The sequence below is a fragment of the Pongo pygmaeus genome, chromosome 6 (genome assembly GCF_028885625.2).
Source record: "Pongo pygmaeus isolate AG05252 chromosome 6, NHGRI_mPonPyg2-v2.0_pri, whole genome shotgun sequence".
Taxonomy (NCBI): Eukaryota; Metazoa; Chordata; class Mammalia; order Primates; family Hominidae; genus Pongo; species Pongo pygmaeus.
This window is the reverse complement of record NC_072379.2, coordinates 75,429,340-75,449,618: the sequence shown is the minus strand read 5'-3', so window position 1 is coordinate 75,449,618 and position 20,279 is coordinate 75,429,340. Positions and strand designations below refer to the sequence as shown.

General features: G+C 36.8%; 1 protein-coding gene across 1 annotated transcript in view; it reads right to left on the bottom strand.

Annotated features, from left to right (window-relative positions):
• THSD7A (thrombospondin type 1 domain containing 7A) overlaps positions 1-20,279 on the bottom strand; it is a 488,656-nt gene that overhangs the window by 43,194 nt on the left and 425,183 nt on the right. The window contains exons 14-17 of the mRNA XM_054495160.2: positions 15,062-15,240; positions 12,782-12,787; positions 10,922-11,055; positions 3,693-3,846 (exon numbers count right to left, since the gene is read on the bottom strand). Coding sequence (XP_054351135.1) covers positions 3,693-3,846; positions 10,922-11,055; positions 12,782-12,787; positions 15,062-15,240 — 473 coding nt within the window. The remainder of the gene's footprint in view (positions 1-3,692; positions 3,847-10,921; positions 11,056-12,781; positions 12,788-15,061; positions 15,241-20,279) is intronic.

Sequence of the window (20,279 nt, the reverse complement as noted above, 5' to 3'; positions counted from 1 at the left end):
CAGATGACATCACTATAGTAGATTGGCCTTTTGAGATATCTTTTCTGTTTTTTTGCATGTCTAACATCCAGGGCTCTACCTGGACCTGCCAACCCAGTTCCTGTGTGCCCCCCAGAAGAATTCAGCCTGCAGGAGGACAGCTTTGACCCCCTGTGATTTCATCTCTGCCCCAACCAATCAGCAGCAAGAACCCATTACCTGGCAGCCCCACCCCTTCCCCCAAACTGCCTTTGAAAAACCCCTACCTAGGAGCCTTAGACAAGATTGATCTGAGTACTAACTCCATCTTCCATGTATCATGGCTGGCCTTATGTCTATTAAACTCTTTCTTTACTGCAATACTCTGGTCTTTATTTGTGCAGCAGGCAGGAAGAACCCCTTGGGTGGTTACAGCCTGACACTGCCTCTCCCTTTTATGGTTGCAACAAAACAACCAACCAGCATTTCTTCCTAATAAGAAACCACTGACCAAGGAGTGGTTCTGGGCAGTCTATGGAGGATGTACAGTAAGGGTTTCTGTGACCTCTGTTTCACCTTCTGACATTAAAGCACTGAAAATCCCACCCTTGGATCATGCTAATGCCACCATTTTTGGTACATAGGACACATGAGGGGGCATAAAGCTCAATTGCACATGCATATTCTTCTCTTTTTATAAATATTCATGACTCCTCATATAGCTTATTAAATATGTATATTTGGCCACCCTGCTCAACACAAATCACTGTTCCCTTTCCATTCACTAGATGTGTCTATTTCTGGCTTCTGGCTGGCAGCTATGATTCCCAGCCTGTCAGGATGGCCACCCTGCAGGCTGCAACCCTTTATGAGATGTAAAGCTCTCCTTTCCAAATTTATGAACCTTGTCATTCTTCAGTTGACAACATCTAAAAAGACCGGCTTGCCATTCATCTACTGGTACAGTCTTCTGAAAACAGTTGGTTTCTAAGAACAGTAAGAAACCAGGAACAAGCCTCCATGGACTTTTTAAGGCCTAAAATAATTGCTTCCTCCTCCCCTGCTTCCGTTGCACTTTGGTCACACCACTGGAATAACACTATGTGTCTTGACATAATGTGTATTATAAAAAGGTCTTGTTCGTTTCTGCAGTGCACTAGGAGAGGACTTAAGTTTTAGATAGCTGTATATTCTCGCTACCTAACACAGTTACTGATAGACAGTAAAAGCTTAATTGCTATATGTTTAATGAAGGCCTGAGTGAAGAAACAAGGTGAGTTAAAGGTAAAACATGTCAAATTAAATTTAGGCTAACGCTGTCTCCTTACATTCAAGTTCATCCTAAAGGTTTCTTCACACATAGTGAACTATACCCTATTTGGATGTGTAAACAGACTGTAACCTACTCTTGTGCAATCACTGAGTTTCAAATGTGGCCAATTGTTCAAATCATGTTCAAATATGACAAACGTAAAGGAAAGTTTTTAAAAAATCTCAGGATCTCATACTCCCTATGCAAAAGGGAAGGGTAAGCCTGGAGGCTGTCTTGCAACATTCTCTTCCAAATGAATAGGTATTGCTAGCATTGTGCCAGATTCCCATGGAAAGATAAATGGCCTCAGGCATCATGAATAACTTGCTCCCATAGATGATTCATAGGTAAATTCTTTCACGGCCTCCCACAAACAAGGACATACCAATTGTAACTTTAGGTCTACAGTCTAAGTCTAACTCCCAAAACTAAAGTCTGATTCCACACCGATACTATCAATCACAAGCTTATTTTCCCAGGTTCAGAACAAAAACAAACGAGATCAGTCATTCTTCCCTCTACCCAGAGATGCCTGCATAATTGATTCTTCCTCTATTAACTTTTTCTCTTCAAACATTCACCTTACCTTATGTAAAATGTAGATTACGGGGTACTAACTAAAGTCTCACAGGAATATAACTATTTGCCTTAATGCCTGTCTCTCTTCCTGCATGCCTCCACCCATTTAAGGGAATGTATAAACATAAAACCTCCTGAACACCTCTTCAGAAAACCTCCTTGCTTTTTCCCAGATGTGTCCTAAAGCTGGCTTATTAAACTTCGATTGATTGGGACTTTTGCCTTAGTTACTCATTTTGTTTGTCACAAACGTCAAGGTGTAACCAATCTAGCTGTTTCTGAACCTCGCTTCTGTACATCATTTTCTGTATGTCACTTATCTTCTCCTGCCCAAGAATCTTTTCCAACCACGTGGCAGTGCTGGAGTCTCTCTGAACCTGTTCTGGTTTGGGAGGCTGCCCAATTCTTGAACGGTTTTTTGCTCAATTAAACTGTTAAATTTAATTTTTCTGAGGTTTTTCTTTAAAGAAATATAAAGCCCAGGAAGCACAGTTTATTCACCTCATTGAATTTTATTCTTATCCAAACATTCCTATTCGCAAACTCTCAGGAACACAAAATATGCTTCACCAACTCTCTTTTATAAATAATATAGCCTCAATAATTCTTCTAAGATGATTATCCTTGATCATTTAATATAGAAACCTACTGGACAAAGTTCCAGTTTAGTGGTTCATTTTATTAAAATCCCTATTAATAAGTTTAAGAAGGGGCCTGGGTTCAATATTTCCTATTTTTATAAAAATGGTATCTCTTTGTAATACAGTGTCTGACAAAAAATCTCACTGTTATAAACATAGACAGTGTAGCATGTAGCTCAATTATTTGATGTAACTTCAAATCGGATGCTATGAAATTAGAATAGAAAATCAATTGTATATCCTTGTGAAACAGCTGATTATTAGAGTTTAACTTGCATTCCAATCAACTGCCATCTTTGTTTTATTCCTGCTATATCAGTTGTCTGCTAATCAGTATCTTTAACACTGAAATGGAATATCAATTTCTCCTTGGAAAATATGCACCATAAAATCTTCTTTGAAATGGTTTTTTATTGTATTTCAACAAAATAATTCCATATTAGTTATTTTTCTCATGCTTTTGATGCTGTTTTTGAAATGTACAGTTTTACAAAGGTGCCCATGGGTAAGCCAAATGTCTTACATAAGCAGCCAGTTCTGTTTCAAATGACTCTCTTCCCAGAGTCTCGTGGATGAGCCCCTACTGGCTGTTGAAACATAGAAGCTTTGTGTGATTTGAAACTCTCAGCTGGCTTTCCAGGCCCAAAGAGGCACAGAGTCAGTGTGTAAAGAGAGATTCATTGGTGTACAGCTTTCTTCTTCTACTTAGTTTCTTACCCAGTATCTTTTGCTTTTTAATGTTAATACCCCTGCTGCTGTATTCCCATTGTGTGAGAGATTATTCCTACCATTTAAATAAAAGGTATTGGGCAAAATGCAATGGATGACAATAACCTGACACCATTAAAGTACCTTTACTTCATTCATTTTCCCTTTTACCTGGAGGGAATCATTATCACCACTGCAGTTTTTAACATGCTGTGTATTTATAAGGCAAACTGAAGGCCTTTTGTGCTGGATTAGGATGATGGGTTAGTAAAGCTTGCAAGAGATGGAGCTGTTCTAGTGTGAGAGGAAACATTACAGACTTTAAATAGCACAGTCATAGAATGATGTGGCAGAGAAGACACACCTTGCTTTGGTAAACATGGCAAACAAACAGATTTTACATTGAAGTTATTATATTTAAAAAAAAGTCTTTAAAGCTTCAGTGGCAAAGAATTAAATAAACTCTACATTAATAAAAAGGTTAATCATCTCACCAAAACACATCGGGTCCATGGACCCCATTCAGATATCACACAGTCCTCAGGGCATGGTAATTTGCACACTCTAGAGCCCAGGGGCATCTCTTCTGGGTCACAGAGGTAATCCTCTACATGTTCAGAAGGGCCATCTGCTGTATTCTGCATGCATCTAGAAAAGAACATAAACATATTCTAGAAAATATACATACATTCTAGAAGTAAAGAAAACAGGACAATTAGAATGACCAACCCACAGGACAGATGGTTCTCCTTAAGACATCGTTATGGGGGTGGGGAGTAGGAAGCTTTGTCATCTAATAAAATTCTCCAAAAATGAAGACTTAAAAGGATCTTTGCCTTTTCTGTAGTGCTTCTGCATGATTTGAAAATGTGTGTTTGCATTCATGAGTCTTTGAATATAAGAGCCACTGTGTATATGTAAACTCTGCATGTTATGCAAGCATCCTCTGAAAGAAGAGGGTCATTTATACACACATGAGGGAGAAACTAATGAGGAATTGTCCAAAGAGCTTCGTAGAGGGCTTACAATTTGGCATATAATGCATTTATTCTTCTCAAGAAAATGATGGATTTCATAGAGAAGGTAGAGTTAGTTGATTTATATGTGATGAAAGACCAGGCACACTGAAATCTCTAAGTGGGAGATTTCATTGAGTGTTTTTGAAAACAACTAGAGGCATTTATCAATTCATTTTGTCATTTTAAAAGTAATTTTAGCCTCCCTTCTGCTGTGAATCTTAAAGTGAGAAGTGAAAAGACAATTATAATTGGTATAGCATAGGTTCTCTAAATATGGTTATTTGGATTTTCCTACTACTTGACTTAAAAAAATTGTTAGTTTGTGTTCCATTTTATTCTCCTGTAAGCAGTCATGAAGGCCTCCTTATTCATCTTTTGGGAATCTAATTAACATGGCTACCATCAGACTTCACTTTTACCATAGTAAATAATCTCTCTGGGCACTTAAGTATTATAGCAGGAGAGAAAACTTTTATCTCTCATGTATAACTTGGAAAAGGTCAGCCAACTTAATGGATTTAGGAACAGAACTGCATTTCAGGAGTTGAAAAGGAAGGCTTGAACTCTCAAGTCTCTCAAACCTAGTGTCATGTTTTAAAATATCACTTGAATTATATTGCCAGTGATACTGGAATCCCAACTTTTATCAGGGATTTACAATCAGCAGGGACATTCACAAATATGCTCTGCAGAGTCACCTTGCTATGCAGTGCTGCTGAACTTAGGAATGTCCTTTCCCTGTGGGATACATTCAAACACTGGAAAAGTGTGTTGTCGGTCATGTCTTAATGAGCCTGTAGCCTGAAAAAAATACCCAAACAAATACCTACCTATGCATTTTTTTTTTTGTATACTGGATACATACATAAAAAGCAATCACAAAAATATGCAAATTAGATATTGATATGATTTCATTGTTGAAAAAAATCAAATTATGAATATTTTTGGGAGAATTTGAGTTTCCCAGGAAAAATTTCTACCTTCAATATCATTTAAAAAATGTTATGGTGACAGCAGCTTAGAGACATGTTGCAGACAGGGCATTTCAGTGCTCAAAAGTTGGATTTGCTCCTAAGAATAGATTACATTTGAGTAGGTACTGTCACTATATGCAAGGATTAACTTGTAGAATTACCTATTGATCCAGAGTTAAGAACAGATATCCAACACTCTATTAAGCAGTTATGTACATAAATCTTTATTTTCAAAGATTTCTCTTGATATGATTTAGCTCTGTGTCCCCACCCAAATATCATGTTGAATTGGAATTCTCAGTGTTGCAGGAGGGGCCTGGTGGGAGGTCACTGGATCATGGGGGCAGATGTTCCCCTTGCTGTTCATGATAGTGAGTTCTCATGAGATACAATGGTTTAAAAGTGTGCGGCACTTCCCCCTTTGCTTTTTCTCTCTCTTGCCACCATGTGAAAATGTGCTTGCTTCCCCTTTACCCTTATGCCATGATTGTAAGTCTCCTCATGCCTCCCCAGAAACAGAAGCCTATGCAATCCACAGAACCATTAGCTGATTAAACCTCTTTCTTTACAAATTACCCCATCTCAGGTAGTTCTTTATAGCAGTGTGAAAACAGACTAATACAGAAAATTGGTACAAGAGAAGTGTAGCATTGCTATAAAGATACCTGAAAAAGTGGAAGCAGCTATGGAACTGGGTAATGGGCAGAGGTTGGAACAGTTTGGAGGGATCAGAAGAAGACAGGAAGATGAGGGAACGTTTGGAACTTCCTAAAGACTTGTTGAATAGTTGTGACCAAAATGCTCATAGAAATATGGATGGTGAAATCCAGGCTGAGGTGTTCTCAGATGGAGATGATGAGCTTATTGGGAAGTGGAGTAAAGCCCACTTTTGCTACACTTTAGCAAAGAGATGGGTGGCATTGTGCCCCTGCTCTAGAGATCTGTGGAACTTTGAACTTGAGAGAGATGACTTAGGGTATCTGGCGGAAGAAATTTATAAGCAGCAAAACATTCAAGATGTGGCCTGGCTGCTTCTAAAAGCCTAACTTATTTGGATAAACAAGTAAATGACCCCAAACTGGAACTTATATTTAAAAAGTAAGAAGAGCATAAAAGTTTAGAAAATTTGCAGCCCAGCCATGTGGTAGAAAAGAAAAACCCATTTTCTGGAAGGAATTCAAGCCAGATGCAGGAATTTGCATAAGTAAAGAAGAGCCAAATGTTAGTAGCCAAGACATGGGGAAAATGCCTCCAAGACATTTCAGATACCTTCATGACAGCCACTCCCATCACAGGCCCAGAGGCCTAGGAGGGAAATTTGGTTTTGTAGGCCAGGCTCATGGCCCCACTGCTCTGGGCAGCCTCAGGACATGGCACCTTACAACCCAGTCTCTCCAGCTCCAGCCATGGCTAAAAGGGGCCAAGGTACAGCTCAGGCTATTGCATTAGAGGGTGCAAGTCCCAAACCTTTGTGGCTTCCACATGGTGTTGGGCCTGTGGGTGCACAAAAGGTAAGAGTTCAGGCTTGGGAGCCTCCACCTGGATTTCAGAGGATGTATGGAAATGCCCGGATGTCCTGGCAGAAGTCTGTTGCAGGAGTGGAGCTTTTAGTACTAGGGCAGTGTGAAGCAGAAACGTGGGGTTGGGTCCCCCCACACAAAGTCCCCACTGGGGCACTGTCTAATGGAGTTGTGGAAGTAGGGCCACAATTCTCCAGACCCCAGAATGACAGATCCACTGACAGCTTGCACTGTGCACCTGGAAAAGCTATAGACACTCAATGCCAGCTCATGAAAGCAGCCTTGGGGGCTGTACCCTGCAGAGCCACAGGGGTTGAGCTGCCCAAGGCCTTGGCAACCCACCCATGTGTCATTGTGGCCTGGATGTGAGACACAGAGTCAAAGGAGATTATTTTGAGGCTTTAAAATTTAATGACTGACCTGCTGGGTTTTAGACTTGCATGGGGCCTGTAGCCACTTTGTTTTGGCCAATATCTCCCATTTGGAATGGGAGAATTGTATCTTGGAAGGAACTAACTTGTCTTAGATTTTACAGGTTCATAGGTAGAGGGGACTTGCCTTATCTCAAATGAGATTTTGGATTTGAACTTTTGAGTTAATGCTAGAATGAGTTAAGGCTTGGGGGACTGTTGGGAAGGTATGGTTGTGTTTTGAAATATGAGAAGTACATGAGATTTGGGAAGGGCCAGGGTGGAATGACATGGTTTGGCTCTATGTCCCCACCCAAATCGCATGTTGGGGGAGGGACCTGGTAGGAGGTGATTGGATCATAGGGCAGATTTTCCCCTTGCTGTTCTCATGATAGTGAGTGAGTTCTCATAAGATCTGGTTGTTGTAAAGTGTGTGGCACTTCCCCCTTTGCTCTTTCTCTCTCCTGCTGCCATGTGAAGATATGCTTGCTTCTCCTTCACCCTTTTGTCATGATTGTAAGTTTCCTGAAGGCTCCCTAGCCATGTCTCCTGTACTGCCTGTGGAACTGTGAGTCAAATTAAACCTCTTTTCTTTATAAATTAGTCTCAGGAAGTTCTGTATAGCACTGTGAGAACAGACTAATACATCTCTCTTCCTTTTCTTTTATTTGTTATACAAGTAATATACTCATTTTAAGAAAATCAGAAGAAATAAAAATTTCCACAATTTCATCAGAGATAACCACTCAGACTATATTTATTAATAGACTATTACTTTAAATGTATCTTTTCATTTTACAAAATGGAAGCAAACTTTACCTATTTGTACCATTTAAAAAATCTACAATATATTATGAACATCTTCCTGTCATTAACTATTTTTCTAAGATATATTTTAATGTCTACATTTGAATTCCATTGCTTAAATGTGCCACAATTGCTAAAATGTCCCTGTTTTGGCATTTATACTTACAGGCTTTATTTTTGTTATTTTATGTTAAAAATTTTTATAATCACCCTAGAATACAGAATATTTGGATCAAGTTTTAAGCCCAAAGGAAGGCACTTTAAATTCCTTTACTTTCTCCAAATTCTTGGCCTTTCTCCTTTCCAAGGAGCAAGAATTATACTTTGAGAAAACTAACTATATTAGAGATACTCGGTGTAGAACCAAGTTGTAGGCAAAGGGTTGAGTCAGAAGCCCATCACAGGTGTGGTAATAAGAGAGTGTATTTTCTGCATAGATTTAAAAAGCAACAATAACTAAATCTGTCTGTTTTTTATTATTACTATGTGCTGGCAATTCTAGAAAAAGTCAGTGAAAAAAATATGCTTCCCTACCATGGTAAACCACTTCTACCACCACTCCTTGATAGGCCATATCATCCTTAAAGAGGAAGAGTGTAATTGAATAAATTTACACCTCCTCTTTTATAGACCCATCTATCCTGAAATGTTACCCAACACTTGCATTCAAGCAGGACATTTTGACCTTCATTAGCAGAGGATAATTTAAGAGAAGTGTACTACTCAATCAGTAACAAACAGAGACATCATTACATGATTAGAGATCACAACCAATACTGACCTCTCTTCTCTATTTGCATTGAAGTTGTTTACTGAAAAAATAAATTGATCTGAAAAGTTACTTTGTTTAGAATGTGTTTGGAAATGTTAAGACTATCTATTTACAAAGCAAAAAAAAAAAAAAAAAATGTAACATGTACACAGATAGTTGAAGGGAAAGTGGAAAAAAACAACCCAGTAGTTTGAGATGGAGTCTCGCTCTGTGGCCAGGCTGGAGGGCAGTAGCACCGTCTCGGCTCACTGCAACCTCCACCTCCTGGGTTCAAGCAGTTCTCCTGCCTCAGCCTCCTGAGTAGCTGGGACTACAGGTGCATGCCACCATGTGCAGCTAATTTTTGTATTTTTAGTAGAGACAGGGTTTCACCATGTTGGCAACGATGGTCTTGATTTCTTGACCTTGTGATCTGCCTTCCTCGGCCTCCCAAAGTGCTGGGATTACAGGCATGAACCACTGTGCCCGGCCTATAATTTTTTTTTACTAATGAAACAACCAACCTGATCAAATTCTTAATGTAATATTTTTTATTTTGAAGAAAAAAATAATTTGAAAGGAGAATAGTGGAAAACAATCTTTTTCTGTGTCCCTATCTACTCATTACCTCTCTACCTCTTCCCCATTCCCAATCCACCTATATTAAGGTCCTCAGAGAAAAAACAAATTGAGAGTTCAGATGGGCTTTTGAAAAAAGAAATATAAAACTTTTTATTAGACATGTAATTATATATAGGTTCATATGCAAAGGTTTTATATGGTAAAACAAATATTAACTTGTTCTGCTTTCCTACTGAAGTAGATTAAAACATATCAATCTTAAATGCATGAAAGGTTGTGTTATGGGTAAGAATGAACTTCATAACATGGGTTGCCGAGTGCGAGATTTTTTTTTTTTTTTTTTTTTTTTTTGAGACGGAGTCTCACTCTGTCCCCCAGGCTGGAGTGCAGTGGTGCGATCTCGGCTCACTGCAAGCTCCGCCTCCCGGGTTCACGCCATTCTCCTGCCTCAGTCTCCCAAGTAGCTGGGACTACAGGCACCCGCCACCACGCCCGGCTAATTTTTTGTATTTTTTAGTAGAGACGGGGTTTCACCATGTTAGCCAGGATGGTCTCGATCTCCTGACCTCGTGATCTGCCCGCCTTGGCCTCCCCAAGTGGTTGGATGTTTTTATATTTGTCTTTCCTGGGTGCCACTGAGAAGGGTTAAAATAAACCAGTGTATTTAAAAAGAGTGATGGGAGACTTGGGTTTGAATTCCAATGCTGACACTTTACTAGATGGGTATTCTTGGTATATTATTTAGTCCTTGGGAATCTAATCTACAAAATGGAGGTGATAAAACCTCATGCACTTGTTTCATAGAGTTCTAGAGCCCTTAAGGATCATGTGATAGATGCTGTATGGAAAATTCAACGAGTATCAATCTAGTGTTAGGCAGTAGGGAATTCCTATGAATATGATGGGGTCTCTGTTTTAAGAAATTTATAAAGTTTTATTAAGGGGATAGACATGAAGAGGGGTCTTTTCAACACAGTGAGGGGTATATAGAGTGTAATAGGACAACCCTGTCCAATGGAACTTTCTGCAATTACAAAAAATACTCTATGTCTGTGCTGTCCAACAGATAGCTGCCAGCCACACGTGGCTATGGAGAACTGAAGCATGGCTAGTGTGACTGGGGAGATGCATTTTTAATTTAATTTAATCTTAATTTGTTTAAATTTAAATTAAGTTAGTGTGGCTAGTGGCTAGCCTATTGGACAGTGTAGCTACAGAAGAACAAGTGACAGGCAGGAACCAGCTGGGGACTTCAGAGAAAGCTCCCTGGACAACAGGATAATATTCAGTTAGCCAGTTTGATACAAAAGAGCAAGAGTTTAAAACAGATTATTTTAAAAATGAACTTGGAAATACATTTGGCCTTTAAGCAAAAAAGTTATTGAGGTTGAAAATATGCATTAGTTCAGACTGAATATGCTATTCCTTCTCTTTAAGGGTATTTGAAGTGATGCTTCCTAAATCAGAAGGCCAGAATATAATAAACTGCTGCTTGAAGCAGATTCTCTTAGAGTTTTCCATGAGCACAGATTCCCTAAAAGCAAAACTGCAGACAATTTTATCCAGAAGACTGGGGAGGAGTGAACAGTCATGTTGGCACATGTGCAATTGGGAGATAGTTTTGTGTCTTGCTTCTCTGTGTAATTAGGCTTTGTCTTACCTCACTTTTCGGGTTTGCACGCCCTCTCCACAGTTCTCCCGCATATTCACAAAGGTCACCTTGCAGATGCTCCAGGGCTCTGTGACCCATAGGTACTGGTTGCAGTCACTGTGGCATGGGACAACCTCATACACCTGAAACACATATGGTTCTCAGCAATCTCAGGGAATCTGGTAAGAGTGAGGAGGAAGACTTCCACACCATAACAGCAATCATTTCACTGTTAAGCTACTTTCATTCCGCTCCTTTATTGCTTATTATTCTAACATTGCAACAGAGAGAACTCAAGAGTTCTAGCAGTAAAAGATAGGGCTAACCATATTGTACTCTGTTGCTCTGCTATTACATTGCAAGTGTAAATCCGATCCACTGGATCACATTAGATAGGTTACATATTTTCCTATGCTGAACCTTAGCACACTGTATTGTAACTTTCTGGACCATCTGTGTCATTTACAGTTTTGTGTGACTTCAATACTAGCCCAGGGTGCTCACATGTTAGGTACTCAATAGGGATTTGCAGAATGACTGAATGAAGGATGAATTGATGAATTAAATAAGTATAAAACATAGCTGTTTTCCAAATAAATATAATTTGGCCTATTTTCCAGATAACTATAAATAATGAAGAGAATTTACATTTTTGGTGTGTATCATATGGGAAACTAAATTAAAAAGATAAACAATATGAAATAAAGCCATCTTAAAACTAATCCTCAATCATTTAAGGCTTGGAAGCAGAGTCTGATATTGGTCTACAACCCTAAGCAGTGAGGGCCACATGAAACAAAGCAAATTGTCTCGCTCCAGGGTCCATAAAGCCTTTCAGTCCCACATTTGGGATGGTGTGCTTGGTTTCAGGTTTTTTTTAGTACAATGAACCAATTATGTTCTTCTTTCAATGAGAAGAATGACTAAATAAAGGAGATAAATGGCACTTAATCCACTGCAACCAAGCTGATTCAAGCATTAAATAAAATTCTTTGAAAGTATTTTTCTAATCTATGATAGTCCAACTCTATCCCTTATTTTACACACACACACACACACACACACACACACACACACACCCTGAGAGACAGAGACAGAGAGAGAGAGAGAGAGAGAGAGAGAGAGAGAGGGAGAAAGGGAAGAGAGAAACTATAGCTTTTTATGTAATGAATTCTAGAAAAGATAGATTTAAATAGCCCTTTGGAGCCATTCTTTTGTGCCAATTTTAGTGAATTGAAAACCTAAGTAAAATGAATAAAGTGGACCTGTCTCAAAGAGGAATAAAAAATGCACTGTTGGAGTCAAATTCTGCAATTATTGCCATAAATGATTATATTCACATTTAGGTGCTGTATTAAAAATAGAACTAAATAGCACAGGATAAAACATTACCCTACAACTTGCAGTGAAAAGAAAAACTGAAAGAGAAGTGCTCTTCTTCTTAATCCTTTGATGGCTTTTATTTTAAACTCCTGTACTGAAGTGAATACCAATCAGTTCAGAACAATCTCCAACCCACCCATTTTCAGTCCACTTGCACCTTTTCCTTCTCCCTCTGAAAAGCACAAAACCATTAATAATGGGTGTCACTGCCTGTCAAGATTAACGAAGTGAAACTTGTTCTCCCCAACTCTTGTTCACCTCAGTCCTTGATATTACAATGAGGGATATGAAATGTAGGAACACAGGTAACTATGATAGAAAAGAAAAAGAAAACAGTTACAGAAAAAAATTCTTTAATGGAAAATGTGATATTTTCTCCCTGTAAAACATAAAAGACAAGGCAAGAAGAGAAATGTATTCTCAGAAATCAGGAAATTTAAGAAAGGAAGGATTCTATCAAGAAGCATGAGGTTTAAGAGTTCTTACCTGTGCCTGGAGTGGTGTTCAACAGGAATGATCGAAAGGGAGAGAAACAAGATAGGTGAAAATGTCAGTATGAGAACTCGTGGTAAGTTTCAAGTATGATTACTTACGTGTAAAAACCTACTTTTTTGGTAAAATATTAGAACATTTTTCTTAGGTCTTAGGAGATAATACACAACTACTTATTATCGTTAAAAAGTAAGATACAAAAATGAGTATTGTAAATAGCAGAGCCAATGAGAAAATTCGATGGGCAGGATAGAGAAATCTTAGAAAATGGAGTTGACCTCAAAATACATAGCATGGGAAATTGATATATGATGCAAGTAACTTGTGATCCAACTTGTCAATGGACTGTTGTCTATCAATATATTTATAGATTGATCTATCCATTGATTTACCTTAATCAGTTCACCTGTTTTGTAGAAAATGAGGATTTGAGTACTTCCTTCCTCAGCTAGAAAAACAGAAACTCAGAGACCGTTTTCAAGCCAATGCTTCTGATTATTTTACTGAGGAATGTATAATTGTAGTAAACACCTATGTGATTTGCAATTTTCAACATTAACACAAAACTTTACATTTTTATTTTCCCTAAATATCTTAATACGCAAATTCATAGAAGTTTCCATTTTTATGCAGAACATTTATGCTCAAATGCTCAAAAATTTATTATTTGTTTTAGCCTTGATTTTTCAGTTGTTAATGTCTCAATAAGCCTTCAGTCAACCGATACCAAGTCACAATACCCTTATCAAACTGCATCAGAATATATTAGAGTTGGAAAGTGACAAATGGTTTAGGCTAAACACTAGGAATAGCAAAGACAAGTTGGCCTGAGGTTTTGAACCTTTGGAAATTCACCTAAGGAAAATCTGAGGAAAATACGGATTTTAATTGCATATCTGACTGGGTGTACATACACACGCTAAAGTGAAATAGGTATGAGTATGCGTAGAGTTTCTCTTTATTATGATTGGGAATCATAGATAACTTATTAAAATTTAAATTTGCAACTGAAAATTCAAGGTTTCAAGGTTTGTAGAGAAATATTCTTTTGTATTATAAACATTTTAGTTCAGTTATTCTGTTTTACAGTTATATAATTATAGTTGCTGAACTGAATTTTCTTTGGAAATTTCCTTAGCATCTTAGAAATGCAAAATGCTCTGTGACAGGGAAGCTAAGCTACCAGTAGATGGCAGCAAGGGAGTGTGTTATTTACCCTCCATTGCACGTAAAGATAAAATCAGCAACTTCACTTGGGGAACAATCAAGACTCTTCAGAGTACTTTTTATAGAATTTAATTCTTTACGATCTTCATCATAATTTACTTAATTCCAAGGTTCTTTCTGTTTTCTTTACAATTTAGTTTTATTATGAACAAAGTTATGTTAATCTGGGAAGGAAAGTATGTATACAGGTAAGCAGTATGTTTAGAGATTAAAACGAGTCTATGTATGAAACAATTCTACATATTTAAAGACTTGAGTCATTTGATTGTGATTTAAATTCAAATACACAACTTAACATCCACACATAATATATGAAATTATTCTTTGCTGATTCACTTGTAGGCCAAACATGGTAGTAATTGTCTGATTATGTTACATTTCATTTAAATTAGTCACAATTCCTCCATTAGGCTTTTTCTTTTTATCTCTAATAGAACAGAACAACAACTATTAACAGCAGGTAAGAAAGAATGCATCAAAAGCCAGAGTTCCAAATAAAATTGAAAATGGTCAATGACTAAATTGATAGCATACTTACAGTGACTTTGAGGCCATCTTTGTATTTCTTTTTCTCAATTTGTTTTATATCAAACACATTTAAACAAACAGTGTATATTTTTCCTAATTTTAGACCCAAACCCATATTATTTCTTTGATTTTAATTTAAGCATTTGGTAATTGAGATGTCTTTTCTGACAGTTTGGGGAAACTATAAGAATGAGATAATCTCAGCCTACATGTTAGATACAATCTTATGACGGATTAAATACCTTGACATTATTTCAAAGATAGGTGTCATTTTTCTCTCCATTGAATTATATACATATTCATATATACTTGCAAGGTATGGAATCTCCAGAGAATACAGATATAATATGTCTAATTTGAAATTTTAATAACATATATGTATTTATTCAGGCATTCTAATGGTAAAAATGGGTCATTTTTTTATTCAATAGCTATTATTTACTCTTCTCCATTTTGGAGAAAAAATCAGATCATTGTGAATCTCAACAATATCTTAACACTGTCAATGATAGAAAATACCTGGTTGACATGGTCCAGTTTGGGGCAAGGCCTTCCTCCATTATATGGTTTTTCACGCAGCCATTTAGAACGAACCTTCACACCACTCCCACAGGACTTGCTGCAGCGTGACCAGTTGGACCACTCACTGAGCTTGCAGTCTGAGGGGCAGGGGATGATGCAGGCCTCCTCAATGTAACCTGAGTGGAGGAAAATGAGACAAGAATCATCTCCTCCACCTGTCACTCTCCCACTACCACCCACTATTCTAGCTCATTTAGAAGGTCCAAGACTGACTTGACAGCAGCATGCAAATGCAGAGGTGTCTCCGTTGTTAGGGACTTGAATTAAATTCTGCAGGGAAATATCACATACATACAGTGATTCTGTTAAAATAAGAGTAGAGCAACTGCCATGTGATCTGCTTAGGATTCATGCTCACCATATTTCAACATTTCTGACTGACAGCTCGTGTTTAATTGACAATAACCTGTCTGCTGCCATATCATCCTCATGCTGACAGAATGATACATTAAAAAATTGTAAGTTTTCTATAAAACCATATCTGTTAATGTCACACAAGTTCAGGGTTCTGAGTCCATGCAGCGTTCTTTCTTAAGAAATCCCAGTCCCTTTCACTCAATACCCAAAAGGAACCATTTTAGCCTCTTGTGTTTCTCCTTCTTTGAAAATCAAGTCTGAAGAAAAATGAAAGATGTTAAGTAATGTCTCATATTTTACATGCTGTCACTTTCAAAGCACCTTCACATCTTATATCCATTTGATTCTCTTGAAAATCTTATGTATGAATTGTGCAAGTATTGATATACTAACAGGCAGATAAGAAAACAAATGCAGAGCGATGACTGACTGAGTCCAAGTTTACACAGTAAGAGACGGGGAAAAGTTTTCTGAGGTCTAATCCGGTACTCATTCCATCAAATCACCCAACCAATTCAACTAACAGTGCACAGATTTGTTTTGGGAAATGGGAGTATTTTCTTTGAATAGTTCTTAACTACAAACTTGCCATTTCACAATATCAATTAAATACTATTATTCTCAAGGCAAACATGTGAAAACAGCAAAATTCCTCTAGTCAAGAATGAAATGCATGGTTGTCCTCTATAATAGTCTGAATGTGGAGACAGGGTGTCCTTGGTACAAGAAAACTCTGCCTTGCCATTTTATCTCAACAGCAGAGATTCGATTTTGACAATGATTATAATGTAAACAATTGATACTAGGCAACTCTAGGTAGATTTTTAAAAATTTATGGAGATATAATTCATATTCCATAAAAATAACTCCATGTTTTTGTTTTCAGTATGTTTGCTGAGTTGTGCAACCATCATCACCATCTAATTTTAGAACTTTTGTTTTACTCCAAAAATAAACCCTATGGTTACTGGCAGCCGCTTCCTATTTTCCCCTTCCTCATCCCCTGACAACCATGAATCTACTTTCTATCTCTATGAATTTGCCTAATCTAGACATTTCATATAAATGAAATAAAATATTATGTGATCTTATTTCTTGTTTTAGAGATGATGTCTCAGTCTGTCACCCAGGCTGGAGTGCAGTGGTGTCATCATAGCTCACTGCAGCCTTGACCTCCTGCACTCAAGAGATCCTCCTACCTCAGCCTCTTAAGTAGCTGAGCTGGGACTAAGGGTGCCCAGCACCATGCCAGGCGAATTTTCATATATTTTTTTTTTTATAGAGATGAGGTATTACAGTGTTGCTCACATTGATCTAGAACTTCTGGCCTCAAGTGATCCTTGGCCTCCCAAAGTATTGGGATTACAGGTGTGAACCACCATGCCTGGCTTGGCTTCTTTCACTTAGTATAATGTTTTCAAGGTTCATTTATGTTATAGCATGTATCAGTTCTTCAGTCCTTTCTATGACTGAATAATATTTCACTGTATGGACATTTCACATTTTTTTATCCACTCATCAGTTAATGGACATTTGAGTTTTCACTTTTTGTCTATCACGAATAATGCTGCTATGAACATTTGTTTACAAGCTCCTGTGTGGGCATGCATTTTCAATTCCCTTGAATATATACATTACAGTGAAATTGCTCAGTTATGTGGTAACTCACTTAGCTTTTTCAGGAAGTGTCAAACTGTTTTCCAAAATGACTGCAGCACTTTATACTCCACCAGATATGTATGCATGTTCTAATTTCTATGAATTCTTGTCAAACTTGTTATTGTCTCTTTAAAATTTTGGTGTTCTTTGAAGAACAAAAGTTTTAAATGTCAATGAAGTCCAATTTATCTTTTTTCCTTGGTTGTTAGTGCTTTGGTATTATACCTAGGAATCCACTACCGAAGTCAGGGTCATCTAGGTTTATAGTTGTTTTCTCAAGAGAATTTTATAGTTTTAGCTCTTATATTTAGGTATATGTTTCATTTTGAGTTAATTTTTGTTTATGATAAAAGGTAGGGGTCCAACTTCATTCTTTTGCATGTGGTTATTGAGTTATCCTGTCTTCAGTTGTTGAAAAAAACTGTTCTTTCCTAATTGTTTTGGCACCCTTGTTGAAAATCAATTGACCACAGTGTAACAATTTATTTTTGAACTGTAAATTCTATTCCATTTATCTCTATGTCTAGTTTCATGATAGTACCACATAGTCTTGACTACTGTAACTTTGTAGCAAGTGTTGAAATCCAGAAATGTGAGTCTTCCAATTTTGTTTTTCCTTGTAAAGATAGGTTTGGCTATTTTGAGTCAAACTTCTATATGCATTTTAGAATTAGACTGTCAATTTCTGCAAAAATTTGTAGCTAGGATTTTGATAGGAATTGTGTCAAATTTGTTGATCAATTTGGAAGTACTGCCATCTTAATTCAGACACATGGAATTTATTTCCATTTATATAGATCTTTAATTTCTTTCAATGATGTTTTGTAGTTTTCAGTGTACAGGTCTTGAACTTATTTTGTTATATTTATTCCTAAGTATTTTATTCTTTTATTGTAGGTAGATTTTAAAAAGAACCTACCAACATTAATTTCTTTAATTACAGGAAAGTCAGACCACCTTTTAACCAAAATGGCAAATTTAATCTGTAAGATTGTGCCCAAACTGTCCTGTATTGAAAGGGTTAAAATACTAATTTACTATAGTATTTCCTAGCCTTGCCTAATCATAAATTATCTGAGACACATGTTAAAAACATAAGCTTCCACCACCCTCAAGTTATTGACATTAATACAATCCATAGCACTTACTCAGGTTTCACAAGCTTTACTTTTAATCATTTGTGTGTGTGATTGTGTAGGTCTTAAGTTAGGAAGTGCTACTATAAGATACAGGCAGAACCAAAAAAATGGAAGATAAATAGATTTCTGGCATATCTTTTTATGTAGTATCTCCTATACATTTGTCAAAGATATTTGTTTTAAACTTCTTATCGTTGTCTTCATACGCAAAAGTGCATTTTCCATAGATGTAAATTTCACTGAACACACCCATGAAATCAATAGTCCAGAACTCTCCTCTGTATTCCCTTCCAGCCACTGCCCCTTCTTACAAGAGCAACAACTATCCTCACTACTCACAGTGTAGAATAGTTTTACTTTTTAAAAATTTCATGTAAATGGAATCATATAGTTTATATCCATTTGTGCTAGCCTTTTCACTCTACATTGTGATGTGCATTTCATCTACATTGGTGCATATTGCTGAATATTGTTTATTCTAGTTGATGTGTAGCATCCTATTGTGTGAATATACTATGGCTTATTTATTCATTCTATTGTTGGTGGGCATTTAGGTAGTTTTCAATATGGGGCCATTATTAACAGTGCTGCTATGAATATTCTAGAACATGTCTTTTGGTGGACATATGTATGCATTTCTGTTTGGTGTACTCCTAGGAGACAAATGGATAAATTGGATGGTATGTATATTATACCATCCATTGTAAATGAAGTATAAAATAAATTTTAAAAAAATGGGATCACAAATTTGGCATGAAGATTAGGATACAATGGAAAGTTCTGAAAGTGGGCATTAGTCCCAGATAATCTTCTGGAGGGCAGATGTGGCAGAGTTGGGATTTTGTTTATTGTGAGACATAGAAGACAGAAAGAAGATGCCAGTGCTAAGTTTCTAATGTACTTCTCATATATTCAAGATGACTTTTGGAGTATCGATAATGATCCAGAGGAAAGTCCAACAAAGAACTAAAGGAATATTTCACAGTAGTGTTACTGAAATTTTAAAATAGATTGCAGTGATCTACTTAAGTCTTACATTTTGACTTTAATTATGCTTTGGGGTGGAGAAATAAGCCCCTTCATGATTCTGAGTTGAAATATACTTCAAATTCCATTCCTTTTTTCCTACAGCTCAGGCAGTAAATTAATTGACCTAAAATAGTATGAGATGCCCAGAAAATAACTCCTCTTATTTTAGGGCCAGTAATCACTTATTTTCTTTAAATAAGTTATAGTTTAATAAATAGAATCAAACTTTAAAAGTATCCAAAGTCATTTCCAAATCAATGGCATTATGACCAAATTATTTAATAATATTCGTAAGACTACAATGAATTAAGAATCATCCAAATCATTTCCAAATATTATCAATGGCTTTGGCAAAAGAGCACTAGTATTTCAAAGGTAATAAGTTATTGAAATATTTTTAGAAGAATTGCATTCTCCCACCTTGATAAACTGAAAAATGTCTCTCAAAAGTAAACCTCTAGGTTTTTTAGCTCAGTAATTATAACTGAAAATAGAATCACATGGTGGCCTTACATGTCACTACCCCACAGAGTAATAGATAAATGGAAGATTTTTTTTTGATTGAAATATTATGGCTTTAGTAAGATTTAACATGTATGACTTCAGACTGATTCACGTTGTGTTATTAAGGAAGGAGATATAAAACTTTTATGTCTGATTTTCCAATAGCATATTCCAGAAAACATCTCTCAAATAAAATGCAGCCTATTAAACTGTTAAAAGATAGATACAAATTAGAAACTGAGATAAAGATAAAACTGCAAAAGTGTATATTGCCTAGCATATCAATTTTATTTTCCAATGTCTGACAACATTCAATAATTGCCTGTCATGTTTATCTAGCACCATTAAAATCCTTAATGCTACTAGTGAACTGCTAGATAAGCATTCCCCCGCCATCTCTGCTCAGATCATTTTTTAGGGCAATTAACACCAAACAATCATGGGGGATGGAAAGAAAGAAAAACATT